At 38.6% G+C, this 18,663-nt stretch overlaps 1 protein-coding gene across 4 annotated transcripts in view; it reads left to right on the plus strand.

Moving 5' to 3' along the window:
- Positions 1–9,946, plus strand: part of SYT16 (synaptotagmin 16) — a 251,894-nt gene extending 241,948 nt beyond the window's left edge. For all 4 annotated transcript variants that reach the window (XM_023255753.2, XM_023255750.2, XM_045060027.1 and 1 more), the window contains one exon: positions 9,048–9,946. In XM_023255753.2, the coding sequence (XP_023111521.2) occupies positions 9,048–9,361 (314 nt within the window). In that variant the 3' untranslated portion in view covers positions 9,362–9,946. The remainder of the gene's footprint in view (positions 1–9,047) is intronic.
- Positions 9,947–18,663: the final 8,717 nt, after the last annotated feature.

An 18,663-nucleotide genomic window follows, 5' to 3' on the forward strand; every position in this document is an offset into this window, starting at 1 on the left:
GCTCCCTTCAGGAAATCTAGAAGTATAGACATCACAGGAAAAATGCTGAAATGGTCTGAGCTGTGTGTGCAAGAAAGGAGTGATTCTCATAAGGATAGTTGAACACATACGCAAAACCCCTACTTTGCCATCTGCTAATGCCTAGACACATGCCTCTGGAGACATGTGGCTCCCTTTTTCTTCTACCTTCCAGTCTCAGACAAGTAGCTTTCATTTGTGGGATCTTACTGGCAAAAGATTTAGGGAAGTGCAGTTTTAAGTTTTACACCCCTTTGGTACAGGAAAGTGCTTAGAATGGTGGAAACAGTGTTAAATATCAACAACTAATATGCAATATGGAAGAGAACTTGCTAAACCTTGATAGTGGGCATTTAAAGAAAATCTGCACTAACTGTCATTCTTAATCCTGAAATCCTTTATTAAAGTCAGGAACAAAATAAGGATTTCCACTGGCATCACTTCTACTTGATATTAGACTGGAGGCTCAAGGCAATTCAGTAGAATAAGAAAAAGAAATACAAATTTAAAACATGAGAGGAAGAAACAAAGCTGCCATTATTTGTAAAAGTATGATTGTCTACATTAGGAAAATCTACAAACTTAAACTAATAAGTTTTTCATACAAAACCAATTATTTTCTAATACATCAAGAGCAGTTAGAAAGTAGAGTTTTAAAACACTGCTACCTATGACAGTAAGAAAATATCTAAGGTACCAAAGGATAACATTAACAAAAGAGAAGTAAGAAAATTATGGAAAAAAAATACAAAACTTTTTTTTTTTCACTTGAGTCATTTGGGTTTATTTGGTGGGCTCTTAAAGCAGATTATTTTTATTTTTATTTTTTTATTTTTTTTTAATTTTTTAAATTAAAAAAAAATTTTTTTTTATATATGAAATTTATTGACAAATTGGTTTCCATACAACACCCAGTGCTCATCCCAAAAGGTGCCCTCCTCAATACCCATCACCCACCCTCTCCTCCCTCCCACCCCCCATCAACCCTCAGTTTGTTCTCAGTTTTTAACAGTCTCTTATGCTTTGGCTCTCTCCCACTCTAACCTCTTTTTTTTTTTTCCTTCCCCTCCCCCATGGGTTCCTGTTAAGTTTCTCAGGATCCACATAAGAGTGAAACCATATGGTATCTGTCTTTCTCTGTATGGCTTATTTCACTTAGCATCACACTCTCCAGTTCCATCCACGTTGCTACAAAAGGCCATATTTCATTTTTTCTCATTGCCACGTAGTATTCCATTGTGTATATAAGCCACAATTTCTTTATCCATTCATCAGTTGATGGACATTTAGGCTCTTTCCGTAATTTGGCTATTGTTGAGAGTGCTGCTATGAACATTGGGGTACAAGTGGCCCTATGCATCAGTACTCCTGTATCCCTTGGATAAATTCCTAGCAGTGCTATTGCTGGGTGATAGGGTAGGTCTATTTTTAATTTTCTGAGGAACCTCCACACTGCTTTCCAGAGCGGCTACACCAATTTGCGTTCCCACCAACAGTGCAAGAGGGTTCCCGTTTCTCCACATCCTCTCCAGCATCTATAGTCTCGTGATTTGTTCATTTTGGCCACTCTGACTGGCGTGAGGTGATACCTGAGTGTGGTTTTGATTTGTATTTCCCTGATAAGGAGCGACGCTGAACATCTTTTCATGTGCCTGTTGGCCATCCGGATGTCTTCTTTAGAGAAGTGTCTATTCATGTTTTCTGCCCATTTCTTCACTGGGTTATTTGTTTTTCGGGTGTGGAGTTTGGTGAGCTCTTTATAGATTTTGGATACTAGCCCTTTGTCCGATATGTCATTTGCGAATATCTTTTCCCATTCCGTTGGTTGCCTTTTAGTTTTGTTGGTTGTTTCCTTTGCTGTGCAGAAGCTTTTTATCTTCATAAGGTCCCAGTAATTCACTTTTGCTTTTACTTCCCTTGCCTTTGGGGATGTGTCGAGTAAGAGATTGCTACGGCTGAGGTCAGAGAGGTCTTTTCCTGCTTTCTCCTCTAAGGTTTTGATGGTTTCCTGTCTCACATTTAGGTTCTTTATCCATTTTGAGTTTATTTTTGTGAATGGTGTGAGAAAGTGGTCTAGTTTCAACCTTCTGCATGTTGCTGTCCAGTTCTCCCAGCACCATTTGTTAAAGAGGCTGTCTTTTTTCCATTGGATGTTCTTTTCTGCTTTGTCAAAGATGAGTTGGCCATACGTTTGTGGGTCTAGTTCTGGGGTTTCTATTCTATTCCATTGGTCTATGTGTCTGTTTTTGTGCCAATACCATGCTGTCTTGATGATGACAGCTTTGTAGTAGAGGCTAAAGTCTGGGATTGTGATGCCTCCTGCTTTGGTCTTCTTCTTCAAAATTCCTTTGGCTATTCGGGGCCTTTTGTGGTTCCATATGAATTTTAGGATTGCTTGTTCTAGTTTCGAGAAGAATGCTGGTGCAATTTTGATTGGGATTGCATTGAATGTGTAGATAGCTTTGGGTAGTATTGACATTTTGACAATATTTATTTTTCCAATCCATGAGCAGGGAATGTCTTTCCATTTCTTTAAATCTTCTTCAATTTCCTTCATAAGCTTTCTATAGTTTTCAGCATACAGATCCTTTACATCTTTGGTTAGATTTATTCCTAGGTATTTTATGCTTCTTGGTGCAATTGTGAATGGGATCAGTTTCTTTATTTGTCTTTCTGTTGCTTCATTGTTAGTGTATAAGAATGCAACTGATTTCTGTACATTGATTTTGTATCCTGCAACTTTGCTGAATTCCTGTATCAGTTCTAGCAGACTTTTGGTGGAGTCTATCGGATTTTCCATGTATAATATCATGTCATCTGCAAAAAGCGAAAGCTTGACTTCATCTTTGCCAATTTTGATACCTTTGATTTCCTTTTGTTGTCTGATTGCTGATGCTAGAACTTCCAGCACTATGTTAAACAACAGCGGTGAGAGTGGGCATCCCTGTCGTGTTCCTGATCTCTGGGAAAAAGCTCTCAGTTTTTCCCCGTTGAGGATGATGTTAGCTGTGGGCTTTTCATAAATGGCTTTTATGATCTTTAAGTATGTTCCTTCTATCCCGACTTTCTCAAGGGTTTTTATTAAGAAAGGGTGCTGGATTTTGTCAAAGGCCTTTTCTGCATCGATTGACAGGATCATATGGTTCTTCTCTTTTTTTTTTTTTTTAATGTGATGTATCACATTGATTGATTTGCGAATGTTGAACCAGCCCTGCATCCCAGGAATGAATCCCACTTGATCATGGTGAATAATTCTTTTTATATGCCATTGAATTCGATTTGCTAGTATCTTATTGAGAATTTTTGCATCCATATTCATCAGGGATATTGGCCTGTAGTTCTCTTTTCAAAACTTTTTGAAAGACACAAGAGAATACTAAATCAATAGGTAAACTATGTTCATTGGTAAGAATGTTCTATACTGTGAGGACAACTTTTCCCAAGTTTCTATCGAGTACAATCTCGATCAAAATCCCTGGGGGGTGGGTGGTTTTTGTTTGTTTGTTTGTTTTTGGTATATTTTGCTTTATGTCTTTTAATAGAACTTTACAAGCTGATTATATGTTCATGTGCATAAGTCAGCTAAACCAAGCAAGAGCTTAAAATAATGAAAAATTTAAAAAAGACAGTAGAAGGATTCTCCCTAGCAGACAGCTAGGCATATTATAAAATGATGATAATAACTATTATCAGGTGAGCCACTCAGGCTTGGAAATTTGGTACCTGACATTGTATTACAAATCAGTTGGGAGATGATGGGCTATTTAATGAATAATGCTTCCAGTATGGAAAAAAAAATAGATCCCTACCTCACACCACATGCAAAGATCAAGTTCTGGTAGATTAAAGATTAAATATGAAAAATAAATTCTTATGACTCATAGAAGAAAATATATGAGAGTATTGAGTTTGGGTAGGATTTCTTAAATAATTCTGTTAATGCATAAACTGAAAAGGAAAACATTTATAAACATGACTCCACAGAAATTTAAAGCAGTTACTCTACAAAAGTCACTATAAAATAAAAAGGTAAGCTACATGCAGAGAAAAGATACTAGCAATAAATATAAAAAAGATATTTATCTAGAATTTATAAAGAACCAGCAATCCACTCCTACATATATACTGGAAAAATTCTCAAATTTTGGTAGTGTAAAATATAGAAAAATATTCACTGAAATATTTTCAATTCTTGGCTATTACACACAAATATCCATTAATTAGGAGAATGGACAAGTTAGTTGTAGTTTAAACATTATATATGTTAAAATAAATGAGTCACAAGGATGTATGTCAATACAGATAATATAAAAAACTTAATGCTGAATGAAAAAAAGGCATGTTTTCAGGAATAAATACAGTAAAATGCTAAGTACTTTAAATGTGCAAAATACTATTAAGTATATTTTGTGTATATTTATTTATGTCTATTATATGGTGAAAGTCTAAAAATATACATGAAAATGATGAACTCCAAATACAGACTAGTAATTACTATTAGTGAGAGAAGCAATCAAATAGGATCAAGGAGGAATACTCAAGGATCTTCAATTATAATATTTTATTTCCTAAAAATCCAACAAAAAGCAAAAGGTCAGTGGTAACTATAACAAATGCTAAATACCACACTTCTGTGTGATGGGTATTTGGGTATATGTAATATCGTTCTCTATTCTTTTCTGTATGTTTAAAATATCTTGTAACTATGATAAATTAAAAGAGAAGGGGAGGTTAAATGACTGAATTCCTTTCCCTTGCCTGGTCAATCACGGTACCCCACCCCTGCCCCAAGGCAGAGTCTATGGTACTGCAAATAGGCAGTGTTTCCTATGAGCTCTATAAGTAACCAGTAGGGTATTGTGCTGTTTCTTTGGAAAAATGACTTCTGAGTTTAAAATGACACAGTTTTGTGCCATGATAAATTGAGGATTATGTACTATTATAATTTTTTTGGTATGCATGGCATCTTCCTGTATGGAGAAGGAAACAACTGGTAAAAGAGACAATGACTGGTAAAGCAGTTGACACAGCTGAGTCAGAAGAGCAGCATCCAGTTCTATCAAGGAATCATGACCCATTGAAACTTTAAAAAAAATTTCTTTTTAATGTTTATTTTTGACAGAGAGAGAGTGGGGGAGGGGCAGAGACAGAGGGAGACACAGAATCTGAAACAGGCTCCAGGCTCTGAGCTGTCAGCACAGAGCCTGACGTGGGGCTCGAAGTCACAGACAGCGAGATCATGACCTGAGTCAAAGTCGGGGGCTCAACCGACTGAGCTACCCAGGTGCCCCAACCCATCCAAACTTTTGATGATGTTTTTGAGTTATTAGTGCCACTGTGGGGCATTCTGAATACTCATCCATCAGAAGATAAAATATTGCTTGGTGGTGTTTTGTAGCAAGTATTATCAATTCCAAAGAATTAAAACAGAATTCAGTTAAGTTGTATATTTACTTGACCCTTTCTTTGTCAGTTCTGGCTGGTGCTCATTGGAATAAGTCATCGAACCCCAAAAACCCCAGCACTGTTTCTCACAGGTAGAATTTCCTGGGCACAGCCTTTGCTCTGGACAATTAAAAATAAACACATCGTTGGGGCGCCTGGGTGGCTCAGTTGGTTAAGCGTCCGACTTCAGCTCAGGTCACTATCTCGCGGTCCGTGAGTTCGAGCCCCGCGTCAGGCTCTGGGCTGATGGCTCAGAGCCTGGAGCCTGCTTCCGATTCTGTGTCTCCCTCTCTCTCTGCCCCTTCCCCGTTCATGCTCTGTTTCTCTCTGTCTCGAAAATAAATAAACGTTAAAAAAAATTAAAAAAAAAATAAACACATCGTTAATGCTGAGGAGAGGTTCCCTGGAGCTGGAATAATCAGCAATGTTTCTCTTCTTTTGGTTAGGTGTCCTCAGACTGGATTGTTCATAAAATAATTATTGCCCTTTTTTGTCATACACATTCAATTCAGCTTCGGTGATGGTGGTTTAGGAGTAAATGGCCTTTCTTGTAATTAGAAAGGGATCTTGTGACGGGATAAAGATTGAAATTGCACTTTGTGAAATGAGCAAGTCTTTGTTTGCAAGATGATCTCAACTCCCACTGCCATAACTGACAGCAGAATTGCCAGAGCAGTTCGGTGACCGGGTTGAACTTTTCCTGTAGGAATCATGTAGCTGTACAGCTGCGGAAACACAAATTCACTCCTCCATTGTTGGTTTTCTGACAGCTTTCTCTGTAGAGCAGTTTGAAGAGTAGAGAGCCCTGTTTCTGAGACAGAGAAGTGTTTTCACACCTGAAGTGTAATTTCACACCTTGTGTTTCTCAGCAGATAAGTGAATAAAATAACACATCAAACCGGAATAGAAAAAGATCAACATAGAAAGAAAACTGCAGGTTGTAATTTGTTTCCGATCTTACAATGCTCTTGTAAGGAACTGTAAATTACAGAGATCTGGATTTACACTTTTAAAAGTTTGACTGGTTGGTAGGTGGGAAAGTGAGCAGTAAACACTAACCAGCTTTCAGCCTTCATTGAACAGACTGTACAGAATGATAGAATTGGGGAAACGCCCTAACGTTTTGTTTTGTTTTGTTTTGTTTTCTAAAGAATAGGACACACAGAAGTTAGTGGTAAAAATTGTAGTTAAGGGGTGCCTGGGTGGCTCAGTTGGTTGGACCTCTGACTTCCGTTTGGGTCATGATCTCGTGGTTTACAGGTTCGAGTCCAGCATCGGGCTCTGTGCTGACAGCTCATAGCCTGGAGCTTGCTTCGTATTCTTTGTCTCCCTCTCTCTCTGCCCCTCCCCCCTCACGTTCTGTCTCTCTCTCCTTCAATAATAAATAAAACATCAAAAAAATTTTTTTAAAATCATAGTTAAGAGAGGGTCAATAAATTGATAAATCAAGTGATTTTAATAAAATATAATTGTAGGGATAATCTTTGTAATTATTCAGGAATTTTAGCAGAAGGAGAGACTATGTTAGTAAAATTTGGCTATTTCCTTTCCTTTCTATAAGTTACTAAACATATGAGGCTAGTCACCATTTTATAGCATTCTAGTACAAGGGGGTATAAAACAAGGGGTTTATCTTCATTTTTCAAGTTTGAAAACCCAAGACCAAAGAAAAAAGAAAGTCAAGCCTCCTGGATAGTCATGTACATTCATTTCAAAATATTTAACATGTATTGGATGTCTACCATGTGTTAGACACTAGGCCAGGAACCAGGGGTACAGTCATAAACAAGGCAATTCCTCTCTCACACTGATAGCTTTGCAGATGAGTAAGCAAGCAATGACAATGCTGGGTGCTAAGTCATGAGATAACCTGAAGCTAGATTTTGATGGACCACACAGAAGGGTTATCCCGGTCAGGGCAGGGGCTTGTGGTCAGCAAAAATTCCTGGAGACAGCCACGTCCAAACAAAACTAATGAGTAGAAATCGTGGGAAGATAAATATCACATGTGGTATCAGAGCATGTAGAGTTTGTGCAGAAGTTGAAAGGGAGAGAGCAGGGTGGGTTGGAGGGGTGAAGGTACTTCAGTGTAGTGGGAATGCAGCATATAAAGGCAACAGTGGTGCATAGTAAAACTGGAAGGTAAGAGGGTCAGAGTGTGTGATTTATACGAAGACATTTAGTTTTGATCCCGTGACTAGTGGGAAGTATTGAAGCCTTAGTCTTTGTCTATTAGTGAGTGACATGAACAGATTTGCATTTTACAGAGCTCCTTCTGGCTGTGGGATTGGACAGCCCAGGAATGGGAGATGAATGAAGAGACCTGCTGTATTGCAGGTTCTGATAGAGGCTGGTGACCCAAGCTTGCAGTGCATGCAGAGTTCAGTGGCTTCGGGAATGGAAAGCAGTGGGCAGAGTTGGGAGCGATTTAGGACATAGAATCAACAGAACTTGGTGATTGCCTGGCTAGACTAGGGGCGAGGAGCCAGTCTCGCCAAAAATGTAGTCCAGTAGTATTCCATTGTGTTTATAAACCACATGTGGTTTATATGAGAAAGAATGAGATCCTGCCGTTTGAAGCAATATGGATAGAACTGGAGGGTATTATGCTAAGTGAAATAAGTCAGTCAGAGAAAGACAGATACAATATGTTTTCACTCATATGTGGATCTTGAGAAACTTAACAGAAGACCATAGGGGAGGGGAGGGGGAAAAATTTACAGACAGGGAGGGAGGCAAACCGTAAGAGACTCTTAAATACAGACAACAAACTGAGGGTTGATGGGGGTGGGAGAGAGGGGAAAATGGGTGATGGGCATTCAGGAGGGCACTTGTTGGGATGAGCACTAGGTGTTGTATGGAAAGCCAGTTTCACAATAAATAAATAATAAACAAACAAATAAATAAAAATGTAGTCCTGACTCCTGGTTTGGGTAATTTAGTGGATGATGCTACTGTTCACAGAGATGGGGAATACTGGAGCAGCAAGTTTTTGAAAGCTGGGGACATGATGAGTGAGAGGTGTGTGGAATGTCCACAGGAAGAAATGTGGTATTGAGCTGGATCTTGAGCTTGGGAGAGAAGTCTAGGCTAGAGATACAGATTTGGTACTTGTCATTGAGTGGATAAGATGGTCCAAAGAATATAGAGAGAGTGAGAAGAGAAGGCAGTCTGTGATCTTGGCATAAAACAGTATTTTGACTATTAAAAGAAAACACTCCTGGAACAAAATGTATATATTTATCTTGTTACATAAACAAAATGTGGATGAAGAACCATGCATGTCCACAGACACCATTGCACATATACTTAGGCATGTATACACCTCTGTAAATGTAGAGCTTCTGATGAACATCAGCAAGGTGCCTGTCATGGGCTGCATGAAACATTCAATGTTGAAGCTAATAATCCCTTTCCTTAATAATTCATGGAAAATATGTTAGCCCTGCAGCAAACACCAGGCCTAAGGATGCTGATCAATGTGTTAAAAAGGAAAAACTTGGAGCCCATGTAAGTATTACAACACAACTAGCAGAACAGAAAGCCCTGATGTTTTCTTATTTGTTTTGTTTTTTTTTTCTTAGATACATACGGGAAGCTCTTTCTTCTCAATTCTGTGGGTCAAGAGATGTCCCGCTGTAAGACATCCATTCGACGTGGTCAGCCCAATCCTGTCTATAAGGAGACCTTTGTTTTCCAGGTGGCCCTCTTTCAGCTCTCTGATGTCACGTTGATGATTTCCATTTATAACAGGCGCACTATGAAGCGTAAAGAGATGATCGGTTGGATTGCTCTGGGCCAAAATAGTAGTGGAGAAGAGGAACAAGACCATTGGGAGGAAATGAAGGAAACAAAAGGTCAGCAGATCTGCAGATGGCACACCTTGCTCGAATCCTAGTTCTGCCAACAGGCATTTGTGTGCTACGTATGGCCCGGTGACCCGCATTTTAGCCACTCATACCAACTCCGCATATGCTGGTGGGCTTTTTAAAGACAGGCTTACAAATAGGGATTAGGGTCTTCTAACCTCTGGGACATTCTGGGCAGGGTCTTTGGGTCTCTCGAAGGTTTGATTTGAATTTAAATATTGTAATTAAAAAAAAAAAAACCACATACACATGGTCAAGTGTACTTGATGGAAAATTAACCATAGTTGAGAACAGTGATGAGTCAATTTGTGTTCATAGGTTAGTATATCTGGGTTCAGCCTATGGAATAAAGCTTTTCTTGCTGTCTCTGTTTGCTTGAAGAATAACCTGAGGTTTCAGGGGAGCTGTTAAATCTTACTATTTGTACCCAGGTATGTGTATGAACCAGAATTTTGTTAATATGGTGCCAAAACCCCCCAAAATACAGAAACGAATCAGATGCTGAGGCTCATAAAAGAATGTAACTGTCATCTATCATTCCCTATTTCACATGTTTGTCTTTATGAAAACACCCCTCATTTATTTACCTAATAAATAAGTGTTATAAACGTGTACTTATACAACACATTTGTATTCATTATATATATACCTTTCTTTATCTCACTTATACATTGTGGTTTCCTGTGAGATTTTGTTAAATGAATCATTTTGAAGGTTAAAAAAAGAGCTTAAAAAAACTGTTGAAAGACAACTTGTCTCCTTTTCATTTGTAAGATTTCCAACTTGTAATTTTCAAGGGTTTTCTGCCATTTTTCTTACCTAATATATTCTTACAGAATGAGAAGAAAACCAAAAATACCTATTGAAGTCATGGATTTGCTGATTTTCTGAATCAGGTGTTTTCCTTTAGATTACACTTTTTCTATATTCATTGGAATATACCCATACATATATTTTGAACATACACCTGCATGTAAACCATATTCTTTTTCATGCACTATTTTCCATGATTAGAGCATAGTAAGTGGTACACAGTGGGTCTTTAATAAATGTTGATTGATTGACTCTTAGAAATGAACATGTTATGACACCTGTGAATGAAGAAGTATTTGCAGCTTGTATGAAATGACACTGAGTTCTTTTTCTGAGCATTTGAAGTGCCTATAATTGTCATTTCTCACGGCATTTGCGGTAGCATATATTAGTCACTCCTTGCATTCCGGGCATGTGCCATTCGGAACGCTGATCTTGTGTGGTTATGAGCATGAAATTTTATTTCCCACTTTGACATATTTGTGCAGTGCATGTTTCTTTTTCTTTTGCTTATGTCTGCATCCTTAACTTCAGTTACCTTAAATTGTCAGTAATAAAGAAAGGGAAGGAATGTGTGTCCGTGTAGAGCCGGTGCCTGTCGCACGGCTCTTCTGAGCAATTGCTCAGTTGCTTATTTTTAGCTTTTATGTTTCATTGTTGACTTTTTGCTGTCTGTGGGGAGAGTGATAGCTAGTGATGGATGTATACAGTGAAAAACACAGAACTCCTCCTCAGCTCTACATTTTGACAGATTGTAAACGTAGGCTGTAACACTTGAAGAACATATTTATCCCTCGCAGTGCAGTGTGGAATGGTTATCCTGACAAGAACAGACTAGGGCACTGGCTAATTCTACTGTGATTTCACATACCAACTTGTGAAAGAAGTGATTTCCTATGGAAGAATAAGAATTAGCAAAATAAATTAATACCTTAATTTCTTTTTAGGTCACGGGAGTTCCATCCACAATACTGCTTCGTTATTGGGAATAAGTAATAAAACCATGCTCCTTTGGGTTTTTACCCTACCTTTCTTTGGAAGACCTCAAAGTGCTTTTCCAACATTATATCCATTAACTGCTGAGTGGTCTTTGCAGTGTGGCTGTGTCATCGAGTAGAACTGAGTGCAATTGATTAAGTAGCGGCACAAAGAATTGGCTTTTCACAACCCTTACTCTCTTCATGCGCTTGTGTTTAAAAGGGAAGTAAAGCAGCCTTGTTATGCTTTCCTTTATGCAGAAACATAAAAGCAGCATTCACTTTAAAATTTACATTTGAAAAAAACCTGCATATATTGTACTGACAGTCCTGGATCCCCCCCACAGACCCCACCCCCGCCTCATATTTTCCTGTTCTGTGTTTTGCTGCGTCCCTTGTTTTATGGTGCCCAATAATCACCTAGACTTCATTTTCTGCCTTGACCCACCCACTTTTAGGGCTTTCTGCTGGTGTAGTGAAGATATCCTTGTGTGTTTTATCTTTTTTCCAATAGTCTGTTTATGAGACAGTTACAGGAATGTGCAGCATTTTAAGGGATGAGATGCCTGAAAAGCATTTTTAATTTTTTGTAATTTTACTATGTGGGTGCTATTCACCATGTAGGATGCATGTACATCTTGAATATACAGCAATCTGAGGCTGATTGTGTAAATATGAAATGCTAATGACAAGATACATTAAAATATGAGGCTGAAATTTTTTTTACATGGATTCGAAATTCTGGTGTAGCAAGATCTTTTGATTTTGTACGCTTTCTCTCCCTTATTTGCTTGGCAAAGTCTAGACACAATGCACTTAACGTGTTTTTCTTTTCACTAGAGCTCTTACATCTACCTTCGCTTTTTAAGAGTTATAAAAGGTAATTAGTTGGTTCAGCAGTGAAAAGGCTGCTTTTGCCTGTTTTATCTAGCTAACAGTTAATATCCCATAGAGACATTTGAGAGTGAGGAAGCACCAGTGTTTGTTGTGTGAGTAGTTCCTTCCATGATTTTTCCTAAAGACAATGCTTTTTAAATAACAGGGTAGAGGGTAAATGATGCTCTAGGTTTATGGTAATCTGCTTTCTAGCCTGTCTTCTTTCAGGGCATTGACTTACACTGGATCCAGAAGTGCTGGTGTCACCAATCACGGTGGTAACTCTTGTGCCCCCTGCTCCCCTCTGACTATTGTTGAGTTTGTAAATGGGCCATTCACCAGGCAGGGAGGCATCTGCTCCGGCTTCCCTCTCCTTCACTGGCTCCCTGTGTGATGCAAGTTGTTTGGGACCGTTTGGGCTGATGTAGTGTAGCTGTGGAGGGAGGTCTTGCCTTCCTTAATGGAAGAACTTGTACCGCCATTGGATGTATTCTGCTTGGCATCTGCCCGCACAAAGTTGGAGAAAGAGTCCGCACCATGATGGCAAGGGGGAGAAGAGAGCAAGCTCTCTTTGTTCACGTTAGGCACCGTGTCCTCTGCTCCTTCTTCAATGACAGTAACTGATTGACTTCAGCACTGATGCTCTCCATAGTGTGAGGTACCTCAGCGAGCCTGAAATGGCCTCTGCCTTTGCAGGGTGGGGGCTTGTGCTGTATTGTGCAAACTGTTGGCACCTCTCAGGCAGTCACTGTACTTTACGTCCTGCTTGTCCTAGATGGTCTTATCTGAGAACCAAAGTTCTTTACTTTGCAAGTAAAGCATCATTTAAGTTGCAGCCACCATCAGGTTAAGAGAGAGTGCTTCTCTGATGGCCACAAATTTTATGAAACTGATGGTTCAGTGTGGACATTGAACTGTGAGTTGTTCCAAGGCCTGGCTCTCCTCTTGCAGCAGAGAACTTAGTACAGTAAGATCAGAAAAGTGATAGAAAAGAATTATTTGTAGATGACACAAAACCACATGGAGGAATAAGCTTTAACAATAAACAGGACTAGAAAACACATGCGGTATCTCCTCCCACTTTAAGGGAACTGTGGCCAAAGCACATTCTGTTCCATTTGATCCACAACAAAAACATGATAGATAATCCGGAAATGGCAAAAGAATTTTGTCTTGAAAAAATCATGCATTTGTTCAAAAGAAAAGCTAGGTAAAACTGTAGAAAACAAAGAAATCATATAGTTTGCGTAGGGAAGAATTAAAGAATAAATACATACGCTGGACACCTTTAGCCTCCACTGGCATATTTTCAAGAAGGGTAAAACCAACAAACCAAAAGACATTTCAGATTAACTAGCTATCATTTTTTCACAAGTTGTGGGATTCTCAAAAACACTTAAAGATGAGGGAAATGAGACTGGTCTAACATAGCTCGAGGAAGTTGGCATGGGCTGCGGTCTCAGCCTGGGTTTGAATGGAACTCCACTAGCTATGTGGCCTTTTGAAAACTAGTCAATCTGTGTCCCTGATTCTTCAACTGGAAAATGGAAAAGATATCTACCTCATGAGGTTTTTGAAAATATAGTAATGAAATAACAGCATTGAGCCTGACATATAGTAATTTTTCAATATCCACCCCACCCCAAGCCATACTTAAAAAAGAATAAAGCATTTAAGATTTGTTTCTCTGTCTAGTGAAAGTAAGAGTAACCATAGAAAAAGGCTAAAAACAATTTTCAGATACTTTAAAAAGGATAGACTCATAAAGCTGGTCTGAATTTACAAAGGAAAGTAGTCTTAGCGGGTAACCTAAAAAGAGATAAGCCTGGTATATTGAGTCTTAATAAATCCCAAATGAGATTTAATAACCAAATCTTTTTGTCTTTCACCCCCTTAGTCTGGAGGGGATGCAAAAACTTGGTGCTTGTGTGCACATCTTGCTAAATTAGACACCAGGCCTCTCTTATGCCCATTTCTTTTCTACAAGACGTACATCGACCATATACCCATGAAAAGAGTGACAACTTGAGTATACATTTCAACTTTGGTATGAAAAAGAAAATAAAAGAAAAAAAATAGTGTGGCAATTTACTGACACGCATTTAAAAACAGACAATTTTTTAGCCCATGTTATATACCCTTATAATATCTTCATAGGCAAATTTTTAAAACTGATCCAATAGGGGTGGCTGTGGGGCTCAGTCAGTTAAACGACTGACTTCTGCTCAGGTCATGACCTCACAGTTTGTGAGTTCGAGCCCCACATCAGGCTCTGTGCTGACAGCTCAGAGCCTGCAGCCTGCTTCAGATTCTGTGTCTCCCTCTCTCTCTGCCCCTCCCCAACTATTACTCTGTTTCTCTCTCTCTCAAAAATAAATAAAAACATTAAAAATTTTTTTTAATAAAACTGATCTAATAATGCAGCTGTCAAGTCATCTAACTGTTTGGAAAGTTCTTTCCAGGACCGATTATTTACCACTGTGTCCCTTGGGAGATCACGATGAAAGGAATTCTATCAGAGTTCATACTGACTCCTTTTTGAGAAGGGCTCTAAAGAGTGACTTGTTGATGTCATAGAAAGCATGTTGCGTCGCTCTCAAGTGTTCAAACCACGAGTAAGAAGGAGAGTTCCCGGAGAATTTAGAAGAAGGTTTGTGAACATTTGGTCAGCAGAAGCGGTCAGGAACACACCGTCTCAAGTTTAAGGTAACCAAGTGCCAAGAACCAGTCATGTGCTACTTGCTGTTTTAAACCGAGTGTGATTCTGGGATGGGCAAGAATGAGCCTGCATTCCCAATATTGCCAGATCGCCAAAGTGCTGACTCGGGTTCTAGGATTCCCAATTAAGGAGAAATGGGAAGACTGGAGAAGAATCACTTAGCTTAGGGGTTTTTGTTAGGAATAATTCAGCAGGTAGGGAAGTTATGGGGGACGGATGTCTTTGGTCACGTGGGCACTAGTCAGAGTCACCATCTAAATCAGGTAACAAGAGTTTAACTTGGATATAAGGAGAAGGATATGAAGATGGTTTTGCATTCATTCAAAAATGTGTTCCTTGGATTTCCTTGTGTCTAGCACCTGGTGATTTGGGCTAGTGCAGGACCTAAAATCTTTTTTGGAGTAGTGTGATTATATACTGAAGCAATTGGTCACCATGATAAAAACAATGTTTATCAACAGTTACTCAATTGGTCCGATCATATGACACAAAAAGCAGAGCTTCTTGTTATGGGTTATCGTTGGAAGAAGGTGAAACGTATTGACAGAATGTAACAGAGGCCGTGTCTAAGAAGCCAGGACCTGAGGTAGGTCTCAGTCACGTCGGAGGGGTAATTATCCAGGGAGAGCACAGAATCAGCTCTGGAAGGCTTTTAAATAGAAACCTCTATGTGGGGTGTGGGTTCTGTCTGAAGGAGAACAGAAGGGCACCTGGGAAGACAGTCTTTTTAAAGTTCCTCCTAATTGTAATATTTTGTGTATAACCTCTAAACAGAATCAACAAAAACAACACTCTAGACCTCTCCTCTCCCCCTTTGGACATTGTTTCCACATTGATTTTTCTGTGCATAAGAGGAGGTTTTCTGTGGGGAGTTCCTGTTTGGGCCTTGTTTAGGTGACTCTGGGGATGCCTGTAGGCTCTGGGTGAGTTTCCTCTCCTACGGTGTTTTTGTTTCCCTTGGGTCACAAAGCAGTATCCTGAGCTGTATTTATAGCCACTGTGGAACCTGTAAAACAGCTTGCGGCTTTACAAAATGAACTCAGAGACAGTCATTGAGGCCCGTGGACATTCTTAGAATAAACCACCCCCGGATGTTGCTACCTGCTCACCCTTGCTCACTAATGCTGCCTCAAACTATCTTCATAGGAGTTTTTACTTCATGCCTTTGAGTAACGATGCTACCTACCAACTCTACTTTGAGGACTGTGAGAAGGCTGCCTTCCCATTGAGACCGCCATATTTGTACATTCTTTTTGTCTACTTCATTTTCCCCTTAAAGTATCTACTTACTGTTTTTTTTTTTTAATTTTTATACAAAATGTATTCATTCAAAAGATAGTTATCCCAGACTCTCGACTAGGGGCTGCAGAGTAGTAGATGAGTGAAATACTTTGAGTTCAACAATTACTTTTGTTTCTAAATATTCCATTTTTTTAAACTGGGTAAACAATAAGATCTTTTATTACTGTTTAATTTTTGTCTAATGTATTTCTGTAACGATTTCTTTCCTCCCTGTGGAAAGAGAGAAGATTTACAGAAAGTGGGAGTTATTACCTGCCTCTAGTTAAGAAATAAATGTACTGTTTGTCAGTCTATACTTCCCTTCAAAATAAACAGATGCGTTTTACAACTGAGGGAAGAAATGCACCATTCCATTCTAGTAATGAAATAAGTTCTAGCTTGAAGTAGAAGTTGGATATTTCCTATTTTTTCACTTTTATAATTGAATATTGAATACCTTTTGTAAAGCAGTAAGCGGGTCAGAGCCTGGAATGCTAGGTCTGTACAAACAAATGTGACACAGTTCTTATAAGCTCCATGTTTTAATAGCTGAAAGGCATTGCTACCTTTTACTTTTTTGAAAGAGTGAACTGGAAACAGTAGCTGCCAGAAAAAGGGAGGATAAAGGCATGAAACAGAGATCCCTGCTTACCTCTCTGTTTCTTTGGATTAAAACTTGTCTTAGATATCACACACTAAACACATTTGGGACATCCCTGTCAAATGGGTGGAGGTCAACATTGGGAGTGTCCCTTCCTTGGCAGACGAGCCAATAATTGTTTTCTAGTCTTAAATAAGTTTAAATTGGTCTGAATGTAACTCTTAATTTCAATTTTATAATAGGAGACAAACGTGGTTTATCCAATGGATTTTTTGCTTAGTTACAAGATCATAGAAACTGATCTCACATATCTACTAAATATGTCTCAATCCATGATTCCAGGTCAGAATCTTTGATAGCCTAAAAATTCTTACTGAAGACGTCTTTTAGTGTTGCCCAGTTGATGGTCCATTATAAAAAAAAAAGTTTATATCTCTTATTTGATGAAGACCTTGATTTGGGGGGAAAGATATTAAAAGGTTGCCATGAAGAACTCTGATTGGTGAGATTGGTACACTAACAGAAGGATATTTCCATGTAAACTATTCTGTGTACTGTGTTCACATTCTAGGGCCACACGTCTCTCTTAAGTTTGTCAAGTTCCTTATAGGTGGCACTTGAGCAGTTTACTAATGTTGCCATTTTCCTGTGGGCCATGCTAATATTTATTAATTCGCAACTACACCAAGTTATATTACAGTCTTTTATTATGCCACCATACTAATGCAGCTATGAATTTTGTTATTGTGAAATATAAAATGTTTCCCAGGATTTAAAATTTTAATTTTATTGTAGTCTTTATTATTTTAAGTTTGTAAATAAGAAGTTAGTATTTGCATACTTTAGTGTGACCGAGACATTTCTGTAATAATGTCTTGAATTAAGGTTTGACCTCTATTTTCAGAAAAAGGCATAAGGGCTTTTGTGATCTAATTGCTTTTTAAAAAATTAATAAACTTTTTTTGAGAAAATTTTAGGTTCATAGCAAGTTTGAGTGGACTGTAGAGTTCCTATCTACTCCCTGCCCCCATGCTTGCACAACCTCACCCACACTATCAGCATGCCCCACCAGGGTGGGTCTGTTTGTTACTCTGATGAGCTTACACTGGCGCATCATTACCACCAAAATTCCATATTTTACATTAGAGTTCAGTCTTGGTGTTTCACTACCCTAAGAATTTTCTGTGCCCTGCTTATTTATCCCTCCTCCCTAACCCTTGGCAACCAGTGATCTTTTTATTCTCTCCATAGCTTTGCCTTTTCCAGAATGTCATATGGTTGGAATCAGACAGTATGTAGTCTTTTCAGATTGGCTGCTTTCACTTAGTAATATGCATTTACGTTTCCCCCCTGTGTTTTCATGGCTTCGTAGTTCATTTCTTTTTAGTGCCGCATAATAATATCCCATTGTCTGGATGTACTGGTCTGTCAATTATCTGTTTATTTTTATTTTTAGTTCTAATTGCTATTGTACATTTTGTTGATGTGCATATTCTCAAGAAAAATAGGTGGATCGATCGATGTGATGTAATAACTAAAATGTAGCAACTTCCAACCTAGCATGAATTTCACCTATGTGATATTGGGCTTGTTTCACCTTTGAGGAGAAGATTCCTGGAAAATATTACATGATTTCACAATTGGAATCTAAGCACAGAAAGTTCTGAAGGCAGAGAGGATATGATCCCCAAATTTAGTGATTCTGTAGTATTTTTTCTTGCTGAGCACTGATTTAAATACACATTGATAAAAAGTGCTAATTACATTATTACTGATTCAGGATAGAAAACCACCTTCTGTTACTGGTTTATATGACTTTACATTTACCACTGCTGCCAAGAGAAAGGAAGTTTCGGGATTGCACCCTGTCATAGTCAATGGTGCAAATGAGCTAAAAGTGAATATAAGATCTGGATCATACAGGAACTCTGAATTTTGAATAGAAGGATGACCCATGGTAATGCATAGGCTGAATGAGCACGTAGTAGATATTGGAGTAGTAACACTGATAATCACGCTGGGTGAATGGGGAGATCTGACTGATGATCAATATCTGGGAAACAT

This window comes from Felis catus, chromosome B3 (assembly GCF_018350175.1).
Source record: "Felis catus isolate Fca126 chromosome B3, F.catus_Fca126_mat1.0, whole genome shotgun sequence".
Classification (NCBI taxonomy): domain Eukaryota; kingdom Metazoa; phylum Chordata; class Mammalia; order Carnivora; family Felidae; genus Felis; species Felis catus.